The 19219-nt window shown below is 41.6% G+C and overlaps 1 protein-coding gene across 2 annotated transcripts in view; it reads left to right on the top strand.

Moving 5' to 3' along the window:
• Window positions 1-7129: 7129 nt before the first annotated feature.
• The window catches only part of RAB28 (RAB28, member RAS oncogene family), an 83436-nt gene continuing 71346 nt past the window's right edge, over window positions 7130-19219 (top strand). Inside the window, exon 1 of one of the 2 annotated variants that reach the window (XM_075194669.1) lies at window positions 7130-7331. In XM_075194669.1, coding sequence (XP_075050770.1) covers window positions 7257-7331 — 75 coding nt within the window. In that variant the 5' untranslated portion in view covers window positions 7130-7256. The remainder of the gene's footprint in view (window positions 7332-19219) is intronic. The other variant, XM_075194668.1, reaches the window with a different exon arrangement.

The following is a 19219-nucleotide window of genomic DNA, read 5'->3' as shown; positions in this document are numbered from 1 at the left end:
ACACTGGAGATGGTAATAGAAGTACTGGAGCAGCGATAGTTCAACATGGCCAGAGACTGAGGGCAGGCTGGAGTAGCGGAGGTAACCCGTGGTAACAGCTGATGAGTCACAGATGTAGTAGCGGCTCTGAGTGGTAGCGATGAGAGAACTGAAGCTGTCGTGATGAAGTACACTGGAGATAGTAATGGAAGTACTGGAGCAGCAATAGTTCAACACAGCCAGAGGCTGAAGGCTGACTGGAGTGATGGAGGTAACTCGTAGTAACAGCTGATGAGTCCCAGATGAAATAGCAGCTCTGAACAGTAGTAATGAGAGAACTGGAGCTGTCACACTGGAGATGGTAATAGAGGTACTGGAACAGTGATAGTTCAACACGGCTGCAGGCTCAGAGCAAACTGGAGTTGTGGAGGTAACCCGTGGTAAAAGCTGATGAGTCACAGATGTAGTAGCGGCTCTGAGTGGTAGCGATGAGAGAACTGAAGCTGTCATGATGAAGTACACTGGAGATGGTAATAGAGGTACTGGAGCAGCGATAGTTCAACACGGCCAGAGACTGAGAGCAGGCTGGAGTAGCGGAGGTAACCCGTGGTAACAGCTGATGAGTCACAGATGTAGTAGCGGCTCTGAGTGGTAGCGATGAGAGAACTGAAGCTGTCACGATGAAGTACACTGGAGATGGTAATAGAGGTACTGGAGCAGCGATAGTTCAACACAGCCAGAGACTGAGAGCAGGCTGGAGTAGCGGAGGTAACCCGTGGTAACAGCTGATGAGTCACAGGTGTAGTAGCAGCTCTGAGTGGTAGCGATGAGAGAACTGAAGCTGTCGTGATGAAGTACACTGGAGATGGTAGTAGCAGTGCTGGAGCAGCGATAGTTCAGCACAGACCATGAACTGAGAGCAGACTGGAACACAGGCAAGCCACGAGGAGAACAGGAACCAGAACCACAGGCTGCAGGAAGTGAGCTTGAAGAACAGGCATCAGACAGGTGAATCCAGGAGGTTTAAATAGTGCTCCATAAGTGCTTAGCCAATGAAAAAGAGGGAGGAGGTCCTGAAGGGCAATAGGCTTGCACCTGCACAGATCTGAATATAGCTGAATGAATGAACTGGAGAATGTCTGATGCTGGGACATGGCAGTTTCCAGATGAATGGACTGCAGGTAACGAGGCAGGGACTATCTGTGGGACCGGAGCGTTACAAGGATTTATTAGACACCCCACAAAGGCTAATGCTGCACTTCGCCGTTCTAGAACAAAGTCCATCTATGGTAGAGGAAATGTTATCACAATTACCGGGTTCCCTATGGACCAATGATGGACAGGAAACTGGACTGATGGCAAATCTAGCCCCTGTAATGGTTCTAAAAAGTGGCAGGCAAGCTCCAAAAATACCACAGTACCCATTAAAACTGGAGGTGGAATTAGGAGTGAATCCTGTAATTGAAAGGCTGCTGCAACAAGGGATCTTAATTCGTACATCCAGCACAGCCAATAGTCCAATTTTCCCAGTGAAGAAGAATAGGGGGAGGGGCTACAAATTAGTCCCCTAATGGGGATTAATAAAGTAGTTGAGAGCCAATTCCCTGTAGTGCCCAATCCAGCAGTCATCCTTATGCAGATTCCACCGTCTGCCAGTAATTTTACTGTCATTGATCTTTGTTCTGCTTTCTTCGCTGCTCCTGTTCATCCTGTCAATATATCTTTGCATTCTCCTATAGTGGAGGGCAATATACATGGACAAGGTTCCCCAGGGGTTCATTGACAGACCCAGTATCTTTTCCAGGCCTTACATGACTGTTTACAAACTTTTCAACCAAGCAATGGGTCTGTTCTAATTCAATATGTAGATGATTTGTTGCAGTGCTCTGACTCGTTTATGTCATCTGTGCATGATACTAAACTGTTGTTGCTAAATCTCTCACAAACAGGACACAAGGTTGCAAAGGATAAATTACAGCCATGTCAGACCAGGGTCAAATACTTGGAACACTGTCTCACCCAGGGGCTAAGACACCTGACAACGGACAGAATTCAGGCCATACAACACATGACCCTACTGCAGAACCAACAGCAGATCTGTACTTTCTTAGGGATGTGAGGATACTGTAGATCATGGATTCTAGTTTTTTCTATTCTGGCATTACCACTGCAGGAGATAGTCTCATCCTCAATACCTGAGTGTGTTACACACACAGAGGAGTCAGAGCAGGCATTGTTCAACCTTAAAGAGAGTCTGACTAAAGCACCTGCTTTAAGGATACCCGATTATGAAAAGCCTTTTGAGTTATATTGTATGGAAGCTGGTGGTTGTTCAGCAGGTGTCCTCACACAGAAACATGGTGACACTAGCAGACCGGTAGCATACTACAGTGCACAATTGGACACTGTGGCAAGGTCACTCCTACGTGTTTAAGGAGTTTAGCAGCAACTGCTCTTCTGGTAAGTAAGAGCGAGGATGTAGTATTAGGACACGATTCAACTGTCTATCCACTTTATGCAGTATCTGCTCTGTTAAATTCAGCCCAAACCAGACATGTCTCTTCAGCTAGGTTCACAAAGTGGGAACTAGCTCTGATGGCACCTGCAAATATCACCATCAAACGGTGCAATACTTTAAATTCAGCTACATATCTACCATATGTGCCTCGAGATGCACAAAGGGTGGAGGGAGAGGAGACTCTAGCTCAGAGTGAATTTTGCAGGTATATTGATACACATGATTGTATGGAGTATCTGAACCAGACTTTTACTGCGAGATCTGACATATGTGACACCCACGTAGAAAAGGTAGATTTTACGTTTTACACGGGTGGGAGTTGTCATAGACAGACAGACACAGGGTTCATTATGTACCGGTTATGCGGTCGTAGATGATGAGGATGTTATAGAAGCTGAACCCCTTGGCCCACATCACCCAGCTTAAGTGGCCAAACTTGTGGCACTTGCAAGAGCGTGTGAGTTAGCAGAGGGTAAATCAGCTAATATATACACTGACTCTAGGTACGCTTCTGGGGTAGTGCATGATTTCGGGGCCCTTTGATGTCTTAGAAACTTTATGACAGCGGCAGAAACACCAGTAGCATACTCACAGCACATAAAAGGACAGCAATACAATTACCTAAGGCGGTAGCCGTCATCAAGTGCAAAGCCCACACATATAAAGAGGACCCGGTATCAGTGAGCAATAGCAGGGCAAACGAAGCTTCCAAGTGGGCAGCAGTGTTATCTGTAAACATGTCAACTGACAAGATGATGGTTTTCTACACGACAAACACACAAAAATTAATTGAAATGCTAGATTTCTGCTCCCTACAGGAAAAGGCGACCCGGAAGGCGAAGAGATGTGGTCAAGAGTCCTCTGGACTCTGGAGAGATGGACAAGGTAGGCCTGTGGCTCCCAGAGCATATTTCCCTGGCCTAGATGAGGCTGCACATAGTCTGACTCATCTAGGTAAAGAAGGTATGTGTGAGCTGGCTAGAGCATAATGGTGTGCACCAGTCTTTTCTTCTCAAGCCAGTAAGGCAATGTCTTGTCCTACCTGTTTGAGGAAAAATGTCGGGAAGACAATACCAACGGAGCCATCCCATATCCCTCCTAGAAATGGACCTTTCCAGGTAATACAAATTGACTTCATCCAATTACCACCTTGCAGAAATCTCAAATATTTATTAGTGTGTACTGATGTATTTTTTAACTGGGTAGAGGTATTTCCAGCTGCCACTAGTACTGCTGTTTTTACTGCTAAAAAAATGTCCAGGAATTTGTATGCAGATATGGTATCCCTAGAATTATAGAAAGCGATAGGGGTTCTCATTTTACTGGTGATGTCTTTCAGATCATGTGTAAACTCATGGGAATTGATAGCAAACTTCATACTCCTTACCGACCACAAGCCAGTGGTGAGGTGGAATGGGTAAACTGTACCATTAAGAGTAAACTGAGTAAGGAAATGGCTATAACTGGATTGGCGTGGCCAGAAGCTTTGCCACTAGTCCTCCATAGCATCAGAACCACTCCGAAACCTCCTCTTAATCTGTCCCCCTTTGAGATAATTTTTGGCAGACAACCTCATTTGATCATAGGTCCACAGGATGATCTAAAATGCTACAATGAAATTACTGTTCAATATCTCATAAAAATGAGTAAACAGCTACAACAACATCAACAGAAACTCAAAATGCTGCCACCTGGTATGCCAGAAACAAACTGTCACGATGTTGAACCTGGGGAATATGTCATGATCTGCAATTTCTTACACTCAGGTTGTTTAACAGACTGGTGGGAAGGCCCGTACCAAGTGTTGATGATCAGCACCATATCTCTGAAAGTAACAGAAAAAGACACTTAGGTCCGTCCAACTCACTGCAGGAAAGTCAACAATCCAGAGAAGGAACAAGACAAAGCCGAGACTGACACAACAGATCTGTCACTCGTGAACCTGTTCTGGGAGACCTAAAGACTGCAGCTACTGACAGCTGAGCCAAGGACGTTGTATCATCCCAACATCATCTTCTGCTCTTCTTTTTCCAGGATTTTTCTCATTTTTATTCTATTTAGGACATTCTACTCTTGGTGGACTAATGATGGAGAATGGGTCCGGTAGTGATACTGATTAAATGAAGTTGGAAGGAGAAGTTGTTAGAACAATCAATACAGCCTATTGCCAAACTCAGTTCAGGGGTAATGAAAAGGTCTGCTAACTCTGGAACTCGGAGACAGTGTGGGAACCGTAAATTTTAGGTACATAGAAGACCAAGCTAAATTAATAGACAATACTACCGAGATGTATACTGACACTTTCAGGTATACGGGTAAGGAGCTACAGGCTTATTAAAAGGAGTTAGGTCAACATAGGTAATATTTGGTTTGAACCAGTATTTCGGCGGGATCCTGAGGGATGACACGTAGGCAAAAGTTGAAGAGTTGCCCCCCACCCTTGGAGAGCAGCATTTGAACTGACCTATGACTTGCATTATACTGGATAGTCCTAAATCCTAAACCAATACAAAAATAATATGACATCACCCTTGCTTTTTTATATACCACAAACTGTATATAAACCATGCACTGTGACCATCATTCAGTATACTTTCACCACAGGCTTCAGGACTGAATGACTGTTAACTGGATCCAGTGCACTGTGTATGTATCGTTGTACCTCATTTTGTTATTATCGCATATTATTTTGATTATTTAGCTTTCACTTATTTTTATTTGCTAATATGCTATTGCTTTGCTATTAAATATCTTTTGTGCGTTGGAACCACAGAAATCGCATCAGACAATATTTATTGGTAGAGACAAAATGAACATAACAAGAGCGTCTCAACCCCTCAAGTCCTAGGTTTACACTGTCTCCACTCCTCAAGTCCTAGGTTCACACTGTCTCCACCCAAGTCCTAGGTTCACACTGTCTCCACCCCTCAAGGCCTAGGTTGAGACTGTCTCAGCCCCTCACTTCCTAGGTTCGGACTGTCTCACTCCCCAAAGATGTAGGGTAGAAGCTGTGTGATTCCCTTCAGTGCTTAGGTCAGCGATTCCCAAACTGTGCGCCGTGGCTCCATGGGGAACCGCGGTGAGGTCACAGGGGTGCCGCGGGGTGGGCAAGATGGGGGGGCACCAAGCGCTCCCCTCTGCCTGACACCTCCCCCGGCTTTGTCGCCGGCCAAAAAAAACAACCCCTCCCTGCTCTGTTTCATTGCATGTCAGGCGTAACGTCATCACGCCCGATTTTTCAGTGAAGAGCAGTGCAGCGAGAAGCAACAACGAAAGAAGGTCCATATATAAAGGGGCATGTAGGGCCATATATAAAGGGGCACGGAGGTCCATATATAAAGGGGCACGGAGGTCCATATATAAAGGGGCACGGAAGTCCATATATAAAGGTGCACAGGGGCCCATATATAAAGGGTCAAAGAGGTCCATATATTAAAGGGCACATGGTGCTTATGTAAAGGGGCACATGATGCATAGATAAAGGAGCACATGCTAAAAGTTTAATGGGGCAAAGAGTGAGGAAGAAGGGGCACAGAGTGTGAGGATGAAGGGGCACAGAGTGTGTGTAGGAAGAGGCAGATTGTGAGGGTGAAGGGGCACACAGTGTGAGGATGAAGGGTCAATGTAAACGTGAAAGGGCACAGTGTGATGATTTTTGTACATGCTGTTGTTTTATTTTGTTTGATCTTATTCCTTTTAATATTAGCTATAAATTATTATTTAATAGTGATATAATTGAACAAAATACATAAAAATATTCGTTTCCCTTGAATTTATGTGTATTATTGTTACAAACTGCTTGCTAAGTATTTCTTTCCTGACCTAAATACTTATTACGTTATTTTGATCCAACTACTTACAAAACGGGACAGCTCGGTAATTATTTTGTTGGGGTGCCTTAAAAAAAATTACGGAGACTCTATGGTGCATATTCAATTGTTCCGAGATCCCGCCGCGTAAAAAACTATTACCGTTATTACAGTAGTAGTTAGCTGGATTTCAGCTCGCGGCTCAGGGAGGAGCTGCGAGTTGAAATCCAGCAAGATAATTAATGTATTAACGGTTTTTCTGCATACTATTACCGTAATAGTGCGCGGACCGCAGGATTTTCGGCGTTTTCGCTGACAATTGAATATGCCCCTAAGGGTGCCGCGAACCGAAAAAGTTTGGGAACCACTGGCTCAGGTGCATGACATCTGTCCAGTAGATTCTAGGTTTGGTTTATCTCTGTCCCCTCATCTCCCGTCTCTCTCGCACAAGTCTCTCTCGCACAACCTCCCCTCAGCTCCCAGGTTCAGGTTATCTATAATCATGTCCTATAACCTCTGGCTGCACCTGGTCCCTCCCCTCCTTGGTCTGTTAGGTGCTGGACTCTCACTGTGTCCTGACTGCTTCACCTTAGTAACCAAGCGGCGTCACCGGACAATACCATTTCCCTCATAGTAAGGGGGGGGGTGTTGTACTCTACCTCACACCGCGGTTAGAATAACTACAACGGAGCCCTCATAAAGAAGAAACAACAGTAATATGAAAACGCTACAATGTGGTCTGCTATGTGTGTCAGACCCTAGCGGATATATACGTCTCCATGTCCCTTGTCTCGCTGTGTTCCCCCGCGGTGTGGAGTGGATGGTCCCGGGGCTGCAGCCAGTGACAAGCTGCGGGTGAAGATGGCGTCTGGTTGCTTAGCGTTGGTGTAAATCTGGTGTCATAATCTCAGAGCCGTAATACAGTCGCTGTCTCCCATTGACCGTCCGACATGTCTGACTCCGAGGAGGAGAGCCAGGACCGGCAGCTCAAAATAGTCATTATAGGAGACGGGGCATGTGGAAAGGTCAGTATCACCCTGCCAGGTACTATATACATTACATTACCACCCTGTATCACCCTGCCAGGTACTATATACATTACCACCCTGTACATCTACTGTACCCTGTATCACCCTGCCAGGTACTATATACAGTACATTACCACCCTGTATCACCCTGCCAGGTACTATATACATTACATTACATTACCACCCTGTACATCTACTGTACCCTGTATCACACTGCTAGGTGCTATATACAATACATTACCACCCTGTACATCTACTGTACCCTGTATCACACTGCCAGGTACTATATACAATACATTACCACCCTGTACAGGTAATGTATATATACAGCACCACCCTGTACATCCACTGTAACCTGTATCACCCTGCTAGGTACTATATACAGTACATTACCACCCTGTACAGGTAATGTATATATACAGCACCACCCTGTACATCCACTGTAACCTCTATCACCCTGCCAGGTACTATATACATTACATTACCACCCTGTACATCTACTGTAACCCGTATCACCCTGCCAGGTGCTATATACAGCACCACCCTGTACATCTACTGTAACCTCCATTACCCTGCCAGGTACTATATACAATATATTACCACCCTGTACAGGTAATGTATATATACAGCACCACACTGTACATCTACTGTAACCTGTATCACCCTGCCAGGTACTATATACAGCACCACCCTGTACATCTACTGTACCCTGTATCACCCTGCCAGGTACTATATACAGCACCACCCTGTACATCTACTGTACCCTGTATCACCCTGGCAGGTGCTATATACAGCACCACCCTGTACATCTACTGTACCCTGTATCACCCTGCCAGGTGCTATATACAGCACCACCCTGTACATCTACTGTAACCTCGATCACCCTGCCAGGTACTATATACAGCACCATCCTGTACATCTACTGTAACCTCCATCACCCTGCCAGGTACTATATACAGCACCACCCTGTACATCTACTGTAACCTCCATCACCCTGCCAGGTACTATATACAGCACCATCCTGTACATCTACTGTAACCTCCATCACCCTGCCAGGTACTATATACAGCACCACCCTGTACATCTACTGTAACCTCTATCACCCTGCCAGGTACTATATACAATACATTACCACCCTGCACAGGTAATATATGCAGCACCACCGTCGGCCTCTATAAACAACACTGTACCCTGTTTCACCTTCCGCAGATGGCTGGAATTCTCTTCCAAAAGTTGGGGGTTTACAGAAAAAGACCCCAAAAATTGTTAACTTTGTCTCTTGTTTATTTTGCCTATGCAATATACATACTCTGTCTTGTATATAGTAACTCACCGTACACCAGCTTGTACCACATTATATCACAATGTAACTTTACATATATTCCATAACATTTATATGCATTATATTCCCCACTTTATACATCATAGTAACATTCTAATGTGTTATTTGTGGCATGCACATTGTCCTATCTCATTATATATTGCATTATACTTTCTTAGCCATTGTATATACGCTACTATTTTTATATATGATTGCCCCCCTAAATTATGAAGACATACATGCCTTTATGCCTCCCTATATACGATACATGATGTCAAATGTGATATTAGATATTGCTTTTAGGCTAATTCCACACAGATATCAATTAAATCCATCCCATCTTCATTTTGAAAGGAGAGGCAGAAACTGAGACTATTGATCCCTATGGAGAGACATGGATACATTGAACATGTCTGTCTTATGTTATTATCGTTTATTTATATGGCGCCACACAGGGTCTGTAGCGCCGTACATATAGGTGTACAGAGAACACAATTTCAGCAATAACAGTACACCCGCAGAAACAAAACTAAACGACTGCACAAATAAACCATACAAAGACATACCCGATATGAATAAACAGAATACACACACAGACAATATAGTATTGCAGATCAAAATCAGGTTAAACAGACAGTGCGTATAGGTGGTAAGGAAAGGCCGCAAGAGGTATTCCTGTGTACAGGAGCATGGGCTCCTGAAAGCTGGACAGGAAAGTAGGCCCAGAGGCGCAGAGGATCGGGTAGAAGGTGTCATAGAAGAAGAACATGAGGAAAGAGGAGCCTGTATTCTGTTTTATCAGCTCAGGAAGCAGAAATTGGATAGAGAACATAGGCCGTGCTCTCTGTGAGCAGTATGTTCGCATTATCAGTTAAGTTGTTATTCTAGGTTGGCTTTTGTTTCTGCCCCTTTCAGTTTTTTTAATAGCTTTTGTGACCATGGATCCATGGAATATACTCAAACTAATGTCATTGGAGACAGGTACTATGAGTGCTCTAAAGCAAGAGTCATGGGCTTGGAAACATAATGTTTTGTTGTTGGTTAAGCTATTCCACTGGTATATTTTTATGCTTTGTAAATGTTTTCATTTTTACTGTACAAATTTAAATCTAGGACTTCCAAATTTATATATTTGTTTTTTCAGCAAATTCAGAATTTCTAGATTTTTAGTGATGTAAGTAGAACTTTCTCTTTTGTTTATGTCCTATTTATTTTTATAATTGGATTAGTTTCTGTTCATCAGCATATCTTTGATGTTTCTTAAACAGAGATGCATTGGACAATATGGATGATCACTTGTAGCTTTACAGTCCTGGGGGGTAAATGTATCAAACTGAGAGTTTTCCGGAGGGTTTGAAAATTCTAGATTCTAGTTATCATTTATTTAACACAGTCTACAAAATGACAGCTAGAATCTGATTGGTTGCTATAGGCCACATCTCCACTTTTTAAACCTGACGGAAAACTCTAGGCTTAAAAAATTTATCCACTGGAGTTTTCCCAGATTATTTCTGCTTGGGAACTTTTGATCATACCCTATATTAACTGAAAACATTGTATTTTTATACTAATATTACTACTGTCAGAGGCTTTGCTTTTATAGCCTTTACCTTACACATCTATTCCACCTTATTGGATCCATCTATCATATAGTGTGTTTCTCTCGTTTGGCCTGAAAACAACCAGAGTTTGTCAGGGCATGGAGTTAATAAAATGTCCAAACTCTCATGCATTTTCCTATTGCTCTACTTGTGTCAAGGGACCCAATGATTTTACCAAATTTTATTTTGGATTTACCTTTATGTGGTGAACCTAGCACATACACAATGGCTTTAAGGTTATTACTATATTAATATTTTATGGGGAACACTTTCCCTGTGCATAATATATTAATCTGGAAGTGAGATCAAATGACCATTGGTGTCTGATGACGGGCAGCATTTTTAACCATATTAATGTACTATGTTGCCAGAGAAGCTTCCAAAGTATTGGAGAAGTGTTCATTTCACAGAATAAGTGAAATTAGAAAGATAAAGGTATTAATGAAGAAGACAATGCATATGAATTATAGCTAAGGCCACTAAAAAAATATTTTACCTAATTAAAATGTTTATACTGTGTGATATAGCATGCTGGAATAACCAACTCTACCTGAAATAGGACATCTGCCTGATACTGCCTCTTGAAAACCCAGAAACAAACTGCAATCTATCATACAGTATACATTTTACCTACTTACATATCACATTTCTAAAAAATAGATAAACTGAATAAAGCATTTCTGTCATTGTAGAACTGTCACTGCTCATGGTATATACAGCACATTACCACTCACCCTGATAGTAGCACCCAGTTAGTGGAAGCTGAGACTGTAGTCACTAAAAGTCAGTATAGCCCACCTTCCATCTGTCCCAATTTTCGTCAGGACAGGCCAATTTGAGTGGACCATCCTGCCAGTTGGCACCTTTGTCTTGACGGTTGGGAGGTATGCTCCCGCTCACCGTTGTCCTAACTGCATGCACCTACCCATGGTCATTCTAGGGGGGCAGTGTGGGACCAAGCTTTGGTCACACGTGGTGTGCATGCACTTCCAGTCTGGCCGTAAGGGCAAATTTCGCCAAGTATACAGGATGTAGAGGTAGACACCATTGAACTTGAGTCCAGTTCAACAGGACAAACATCTATGATGCTAATGGGTTACACATATTTGGAATGAACATACATCTCTTGACCGTATAAAACTATTTAATAACCTCTACAATATATGGGTCACTCAGAAATTCCCTCGGGGGCCAATTGGATGCTATTATGGATGATCTGACATATTTGACACACTATTGGGGCATCTAAAATCCAAAAGTGTATTTGGAGTCAAGAAGCACAGTGAACTTTGTGAAATAATCTGCCTAAACTCAACAGAATATTTTACCATGAAAAATAAATTTAAATCACTTGTGTTTTTTGTTTTTCTATTTTACACCTGGCAAACAGGCACATGTTTTTGTTTGGCAACATGGCAGACCTATCCTCAAATCTATCGAATTCACAATTGATTTGAGTTGATGACCATAAAACCATTTTCCATGATAATCAAGGACTACAGTGGAACAAATAAGAAATCGTAATTTGTGTAAAACTTAAAAAATTACTTTGAAAATGATTGTATTGTTAAAGAAAACAAAAACACATTAATAAAAAAAAACAAACAAATTTCCTTTTACCAGCATGCAGTTTTCTATTTGTGTTGTGACAATCTGTTGTATGTGCTAAATTAAATATTTTGTACACTTCGAGGTAGAAAATGTTATCATTTCAGTTATAAAGTTTTCAAGAAGATGACAGAATCATAATTTATTGAAGGAAGTAACAAAAATTAAAAGCACATGACCCTATCATCTTATGATCTGCAGCAAAAACGAAACAGTGATTGTTCATTGCAGCTTCCTCAATATTAATCTTGGCAGTAGAGACCAGGGGGTAAATGTATTAACCTCCGGATTGTTGAACTCCCGCGAGTTCGCCGTCTTCAGCGCTTAAATTTAAAGCGGCGCTGCCTTGTTAAGGGAAGTTTCCCTTTACAAGGCAGCGCCACTTTAAATTTAAGAGCTGAGGACGGTGAACTCGCGGGAGTTCAACAATCCGGAGGTTAATACATTTACCCCCAGAAGTTCTTAAAGAGCATATGAAGCCACCATTGACATTAATATTTGGAAGCTAAGGTATATAATATACCTGAAATAACTGATGTTTGTATATGTAACTTAGTCTGTTTTATACAGCCATTGCCTAGCAGGTATTACCCATCGCAATGAGAATGTGACATTGGTAATAGGAGCATGGCTTAGGTTGGTCATGGAATTAGAGTTGATACAGTGGGGTTTGGTTTATTATATTATAATTATTATTATTATTGTAGATTTGTAAGGCGCCACAGTGCTCCACAGAGTTGTAGAGTAGGGAAACCAGTACACACATAAAACAAGGACCTACAAGGTAGAGAAAATATACGCAGACGTGAAAACAGTGTGTGAAGGACCCTGCTCATTAGAGAGTTTACATTCTAAGTGGAAGAGGGTACAGTTGAAACAAAAGGAGCGAGCAGGGGTGGTTCTAGAATTTTATTTTAGGGGGGGCGTTTTAGTCCCTGCTCCCTTTTTGACAGCTAAGGCTGCCTACGGCTGCACATTATGTGCAGGTCCGTTCGGCAGAGACAGGCAGGGAGAGTGTGCTGCCCGGCCGCTCTGATTGTGAATCCCCCCTGGATCCGCCACTGGGAGCAAATGTGGCTTAGAGTGGGGATCGGGATAGTTGTGAGGGTGCATAAGTGTGAATAGTGTTATCGGGGATAAGGTCACCTCTAAAAAAAAGAGATGGGTTTTAAAAGAGCGTCTAAAGATTTGAAGGTTGTGGGAAAGTCTGATTGAGTGTGGTAGGCAATTCCATAAGTGGGGAGCAGCACGGGAGAAGTCTTGTAGGCAGGAGTGAGAGGCGGTTACCAGAGACGAGACAAGGCGCAGGTGAGAGGTAGATCGAAGAGGGCAGGAGGGAGAGCATTTTGATATGAGATTTGAGACGTATGCAGGGGTAGTGTTGTTGAGGGCTTTGTAGGTATGGGTGAGTAATTTGATTTTGATTCTAGTTTGTCCTGATTTTCTTTCTTTTTTTTTAAATGTTTGAATGTGTGCCATTAATGCATGATTGGCTATTAAATCTTCTATGTAATAAATGCTCTGTGCAACCTGCAGATTTGAGAAAATGTAAAGTAAGGTCTCTTTTTTTCAATGTTTGTGGTTTTCTTTTGTTGTCTGGACCTAGGTTAAAACTTTTCTCACACACGTACATTGTGTTGATTTGGTGCAAGTTGTAAGGCAGGGTACACACTACAGAATTTTCCGACGAGTATGTTATCTACAACGATTTTACCTACCAAATTTTTGACTTTACCACAATGTCATTATAAGTTTCGTTAGCTTCTGTGATTCTGAAGCAAATTATTCAGTCTCAGAACGAACGGACAAATTAATCCACCTACATCACTCTCTACACTTAACAACACAGGCACAGTGACAGGTTCCTGCTCTCTCTCATTGCATACATACTGCAGGATCCGAAGGCAGACGGAACAACATATTTAAATAGAAAGAGCAATCTAATGAAACGACAATCGGTACTTTGGAACGACTGTCATTTATCGTGCATGTATACAAACTAATACAATTATCAGGCCAGACACCTGATAAATGACCATTTGGAGCAATAATTGGCTGAAAAACCTGTAATGTGTACCTAGCCTAAGGAGAGACCAATAACAGTGCAGGTTTTCCATGTCACAAGTGAAATAATTATACCTCCTATGAATCTGCTACAATGTGTTAGTCGGTAATGAATACACCTGAGCTCTATTAAGGATATTCGAAAAACATGCACTGTTATGGTTCCGTGATGACCGGATGTGGGACACCCAGGAGTAGGATGAAGGAATAAATAGCATGATAGTGGTTAGATATGAGCATGTTTTATGCATCTAAGGTGCTTAGTTAGTTGCTTCTTTGTCCTTTTTTTTTTTTTACTCTTTATTATTCATGGTTTTCCCTGTCAACACTGGTTTAGATTCATCCTACACATCTTTCAGCTTTGCATATTCAAGACAATCTTTAATATGAGTCTAATTGAATGCTCCATAAATGTTGTTGGTGTTCATTCTCCTATATTCTTTTAGTGTTTTTTCGTGCAAGTTGTATAAACTACATATTTAACCAGCCAAAACTATCAATCAACTATTAATTATCATGATTAATTCTATATAATTTAATACCACAATGATGATCAATTATTATATTTAACCAGTTAATGACTGCACGCATTTTTGCTGGTGTGGTCAGCTCATGAATCTGTGCCAACAAAGTATGTGAGCAATAAAGGAGGCTGTGCGCTAAAAGCACCATGGTGCCGTTAATGGAGCTTGGGGTAAATGTATCAAAGTCCGGTTTTTCCATCTCGCGAGAGATCGGCGATTTTTCAGCTAAAATTTAAAGCGGCGATGGCTTGTAAAGGCAAACTTGTAAAGGCAAACTTGCCTTTACAAGCCATCGCCGCTTTAAATTTTAGCTGAAAAATCGCCGATCTCCCGCGAGATGGAAAAACCGGACTTTGATACATTTACCCCCTGGTCTGTCCCTGATGCCCCGTGTGTCCAAGGAGTGGACAAGAACCAAATTATTTAGTTTCTACTCTCTCAATCCCTTGAACACAACGCTCAGTGTGAGTACTCTGTTCCTAATGGGCTGTAAGACTCTGGGGGTCGGGGATTTAAAAGTACCACCCTTTACCTTTGGCAAAGGGAGAGGTCCTGAAGACCTTTATCTCCCTAAGGGGCCTTTACTAAACTGCGGGTTTGAAAAAGTGGAGATGTTGCCTATAGCAACCAATCAGATTCTAGCTATCATTTGTTTAATACATTCTACAAAATGACAACTGAAATCTGATTGGTTGCTATAGGCAACAGCTCCACTTTTTCAAACCCACAGTTTAGTAAATATACCTCCAGGGCTCTTTCCATTTAGGTGCATCGTAGAGTGCAGTGGTGTGGGGGCAGTACGTGTAGGAGGGGGTCAGGTAAGGGAGAGTCAGAAGGCATTTGCATGGTGACGAATAGTTCAGGAGGTGCCAGGGATTAAGGTATTGTGGTACGTCTAGCATGGGACCCAAAATGTTTGAAAATTACTAACTTTTATTATTTTGGAGGTTAGCTAATTATCCATTTTGCATATTTATGACCTGCTGCGAGGGTAGGTTGCAGATTTTCCAATTGTGGGCAAGTTGGTATTTTGCTGCACATGGTATATGTATAATTAGCTTGTCCAGTGATTTATTGATATGTTAGGTGGGGGCGCAGAAAAACAAGTTAGTGATTGATAGTTTGTCATTTTCAGTTGTGATCATTTTAAATTATTTTTGTTTTCTTTGTGAAATAGACAGTTTGGTATACTACGTATTCTAAAAAATAATATATGTTGTGAAACTGTTCTTAAATAAAACAAGAGTACTCATTACTGTGAGCTCTCTGGTTATTCGCTTTTGTTTAGTAAAACAAGACAATTTTGACCAATGTTTCCCTCTTATTTGACTGCATTCTTGGATCCTGTTTTCACTGGAGACACCGCTCCATTGGAAGTCGTAAAATGTTAGTAATTAAACTACAACTTAGTCATGCTCTCTGTCATTGATGAAGAAGAGCTGGTTTTGCCCTTTACTCACTGTTAATCATGGTCAAAGGCTCTTATAGTTTTATGATTCTCAAATGGATGATAACTATCGTTTCCAACATTTTAATCCTGTAAATTTGATGTTATATGAGCAAATACAACCATTTGTGATCTGATTTGTGGTTTCATTAAAACCGCGGATAAGGCAGACTTATGCTAGCAGACTCGTAAATCTGCTTTCTTAATTCAGTGCTTAGGTAATACATATCTTTTTAGAAAAGACCTACTGTATATTATTGAGACTATAAAAAGCCTTTTGTTATTACTGCCCGAAAAACTGAAAAGAAATATATTCACTGCATATGTTTTATAATGTGGTGTTACTTAAAGAAACCTTTGTCTATCAAACCATCACACTTGCAGGAAGTAGCACTGTATTTTTATGCTGTGTTTCACAGTGGGGTGAAAGCTCATTTAACCCATTTTATTTTACAGAAATAATGTAGCACCAAATTGAACCTTTAAATGAAATGCATCTTACTCCCTGCACATATTAAATGTGACAGGTCATGTTCTGATAGCGACCAGAGCGACAATCGGCCAACATTGGACAGACCCTTACCCACCTCGATTGGGTGGGGTACGCGTCGCCGATGCTGTTAAATCCGACGCTGAGGACACCTACATAAGGAAACCGATTTGAGAAGACAACGACAAGAATATACACAGACTTACCTGATCAGCGACTGTCCAGATATCTGATCGTAGCAGGACACTGACAGGAGCTTCTTCCGAATGCACAGGCAGTAGTGCCTGACGTCAGTGCGCCCTCAATTAATTTTTATTTAAAGCATCAATGTCGGGACCCCTCTCAACAGTTAACCTGCGTGGTCCCGACATTGCCGCTTTAAATAAAAATGCATTGAGGGCGCACTGACGTCAGGCACTACTGCCGGACACCTGTGCATTCGGAAGAAGCGGCTGTCAGTGTTCTGCTACAATCGGATATCTGATCAGGTAAGTCTGTGTATATTCTTGTCGTTGTCTTCTCAAATCGGTTTTCTTTTGTAGGTGTCCTCAGCGTCGGATTTAACAGCATCGGTGAAGAGATTACCACCGCCTCAATTATATAAATCAAAGAACAATAATTATTTGAAATGGATACTTCCACCTGCCAACATTAAATGATGATTTGACATAGCATGTATTTAGCAGAGGTGCCAAACCAACAGTCAGTTAGATGGCTAATAATTTATATATACATACATTACCTTTTATACCGAACGTCTCTATACCGACCTGACATTTAAATTTACATTTATCCATATTGTAGCTGCTAAAGATCCAGCTTTATTCTCAACTGCCTTGTATTCTACAGTTAGAGTGTGTCATGTAATGTTATTACCTGCTGTATTATGTTGTCCTTTCCTGTGGTCCCTCCCCTCCCCTCTTTTTTTATTCATCTGCACCCTCTATACCTTGTTTAAGACCAATAAAAGAATCAATAAGTCAAAAAATGGCATATCCAATGGTGGAAGTAGGGGTGTAAGTGGTGGTATTATTATTATTATTATTATTATTATTATTATTATTATTATCCTTTATTTGTTAGGCGCCACAAGGCTTCCGCAGTGCCGCACATAGTACAAACAGTAGACTATACAGGTATAACAGTACAGAACAATAAACAAAAAGTACCAATACTTCAGAAACTCCACGGAGCAGAAGAACAGTTAAGGAGACAGGAAGAGGGCCCTGCTCATGTGAGCTTATCTCCTAAGGGAATACCACACCACCTCTTCTCCAACTGCCTTCATTGTAACACTATCACATTCCAGTCACTTACATTATATATACAGTATATACAGTGGTAGAAGTGGGGTGTATACGGTGGTATGTCATACCGCCACTTCTCCTACTGCCTTCATTGTAACACTATCACATTCCAGTCACTTACATTATATATACAGTATATACAGTGGTAGAAGTGGGGTGTATACGGTGGTATGTCATACCGTCACTTCTCCTACTGCCTTCATTGTAACACTATCACATTCCAGTCACTTACATTATATATACAGTATATACAGTGGTAGAAGTGGGGTGTATACGGTGGTATGTCATACCGTCACTTCTCCTACTGCCTTCATTGTAACACTATCACATTCCAGTCACTTACATTATATATACAGTATATACAGTGGTAGAAGTGGGGGTGTATACGGTGGTATGTCATACCGTCACTTCTCCTACTGCCTTCATTGTAACACTATCACATTCCAGTCACTTACATTATATATATATACAGTATATGCAGTGGTAGAAGTGGGGGTGTATACGGTGGTATGCTGCACCACCTCTTCTCCTACTGCCTTTATTGTACAAATATCAAGTTCCATTCACTTACATTCCCATTACATTTTTCATACCGCCACTTCTAAATTTCAACTTCAACCACTGGGCATACTTGTGAGTGTAGAAAAGGAATTACAAAGTACAACTTTAATTTTACATGAGACACATGTACATTTTTATTCTCCATTTAAAATTAAAGTATACCTTCAATTTTGCTTAGAGCAAAACAGAATGTGGAGAGAATTTATGAGAACTGTTCTACAGCTTACAAAATAATGTTGCCCATAACAGTCAATGAGATTCTGGTTGTCTTTGTTCTAGTGCCATTTAGAAAATGCTGGCAAGAATCTGGCCATAATGGGCAACACCACCTTTTCTATGCTATTGTCTGTAAAACAGTTTTCATAAATACCCCTATTGTGTCCATCTTTCTGTCCCTATGATGCACACCAATGCGATTTAACTCCTGTTTGATAAAACAAAAAGCATAAGAGTAGCTGAGAGTCACAAGAGCATGTATCACCATCCATGTCCCAAGTGCTTGATGTGTATTTGCCTCCCGTTGCCCCATCATTAATATATCTTCTGCTCTGTCTTCTCACGTCTCACATTCATAGTACAGGCTCACACTCCCCTAACGTTGCCCCTTCATTAATATATCTTCTGCTCTGTCTTCTCACGTATCGCATTCATAGTACAGGCTCACACTCCGCTAACGTTGCCCCATCATTAATATATCTTCTGCTCTGTCTTCTCATGTCTGACATTCATAGTACAGGCTCACACTCCCCTAACGTTACCCCATCGTTAAAATATATTCTGCTCTGTCTTCTCGTCTGTCACATTTATAGTACAGGCTCACACTCACCTTACACTCTCATATCTGGCATTCTGCAGAATGCTTATGGTACTTGCAGTTATTTTTGAAGTTTAGAAGCAACTTGTTGCTCGAAGCCACAATGTAGCGGGAGCTGGCCTAGTGATTATGACAGGTGGGAGTGGTC

This window comes from Mixophyes fleayi, chromosome 1 (assembly GCF_038048845.1).
Source record: "Mixophyes fleayi isolate aMixFle1 chromosome 1, aMixFle1.hap1, whole genome shotgun sequence".
NCBI classification, from domain to species: domain Eukaryota; kingdom Metazoa; phylum Chordata; class Amphibia; order Anura; family Limnodynastidae; genus Mixophyes; species Mixophyes fleayi.
This window is presented reverse-complemented; position numbering and strand designations above follow the sequence as displayed.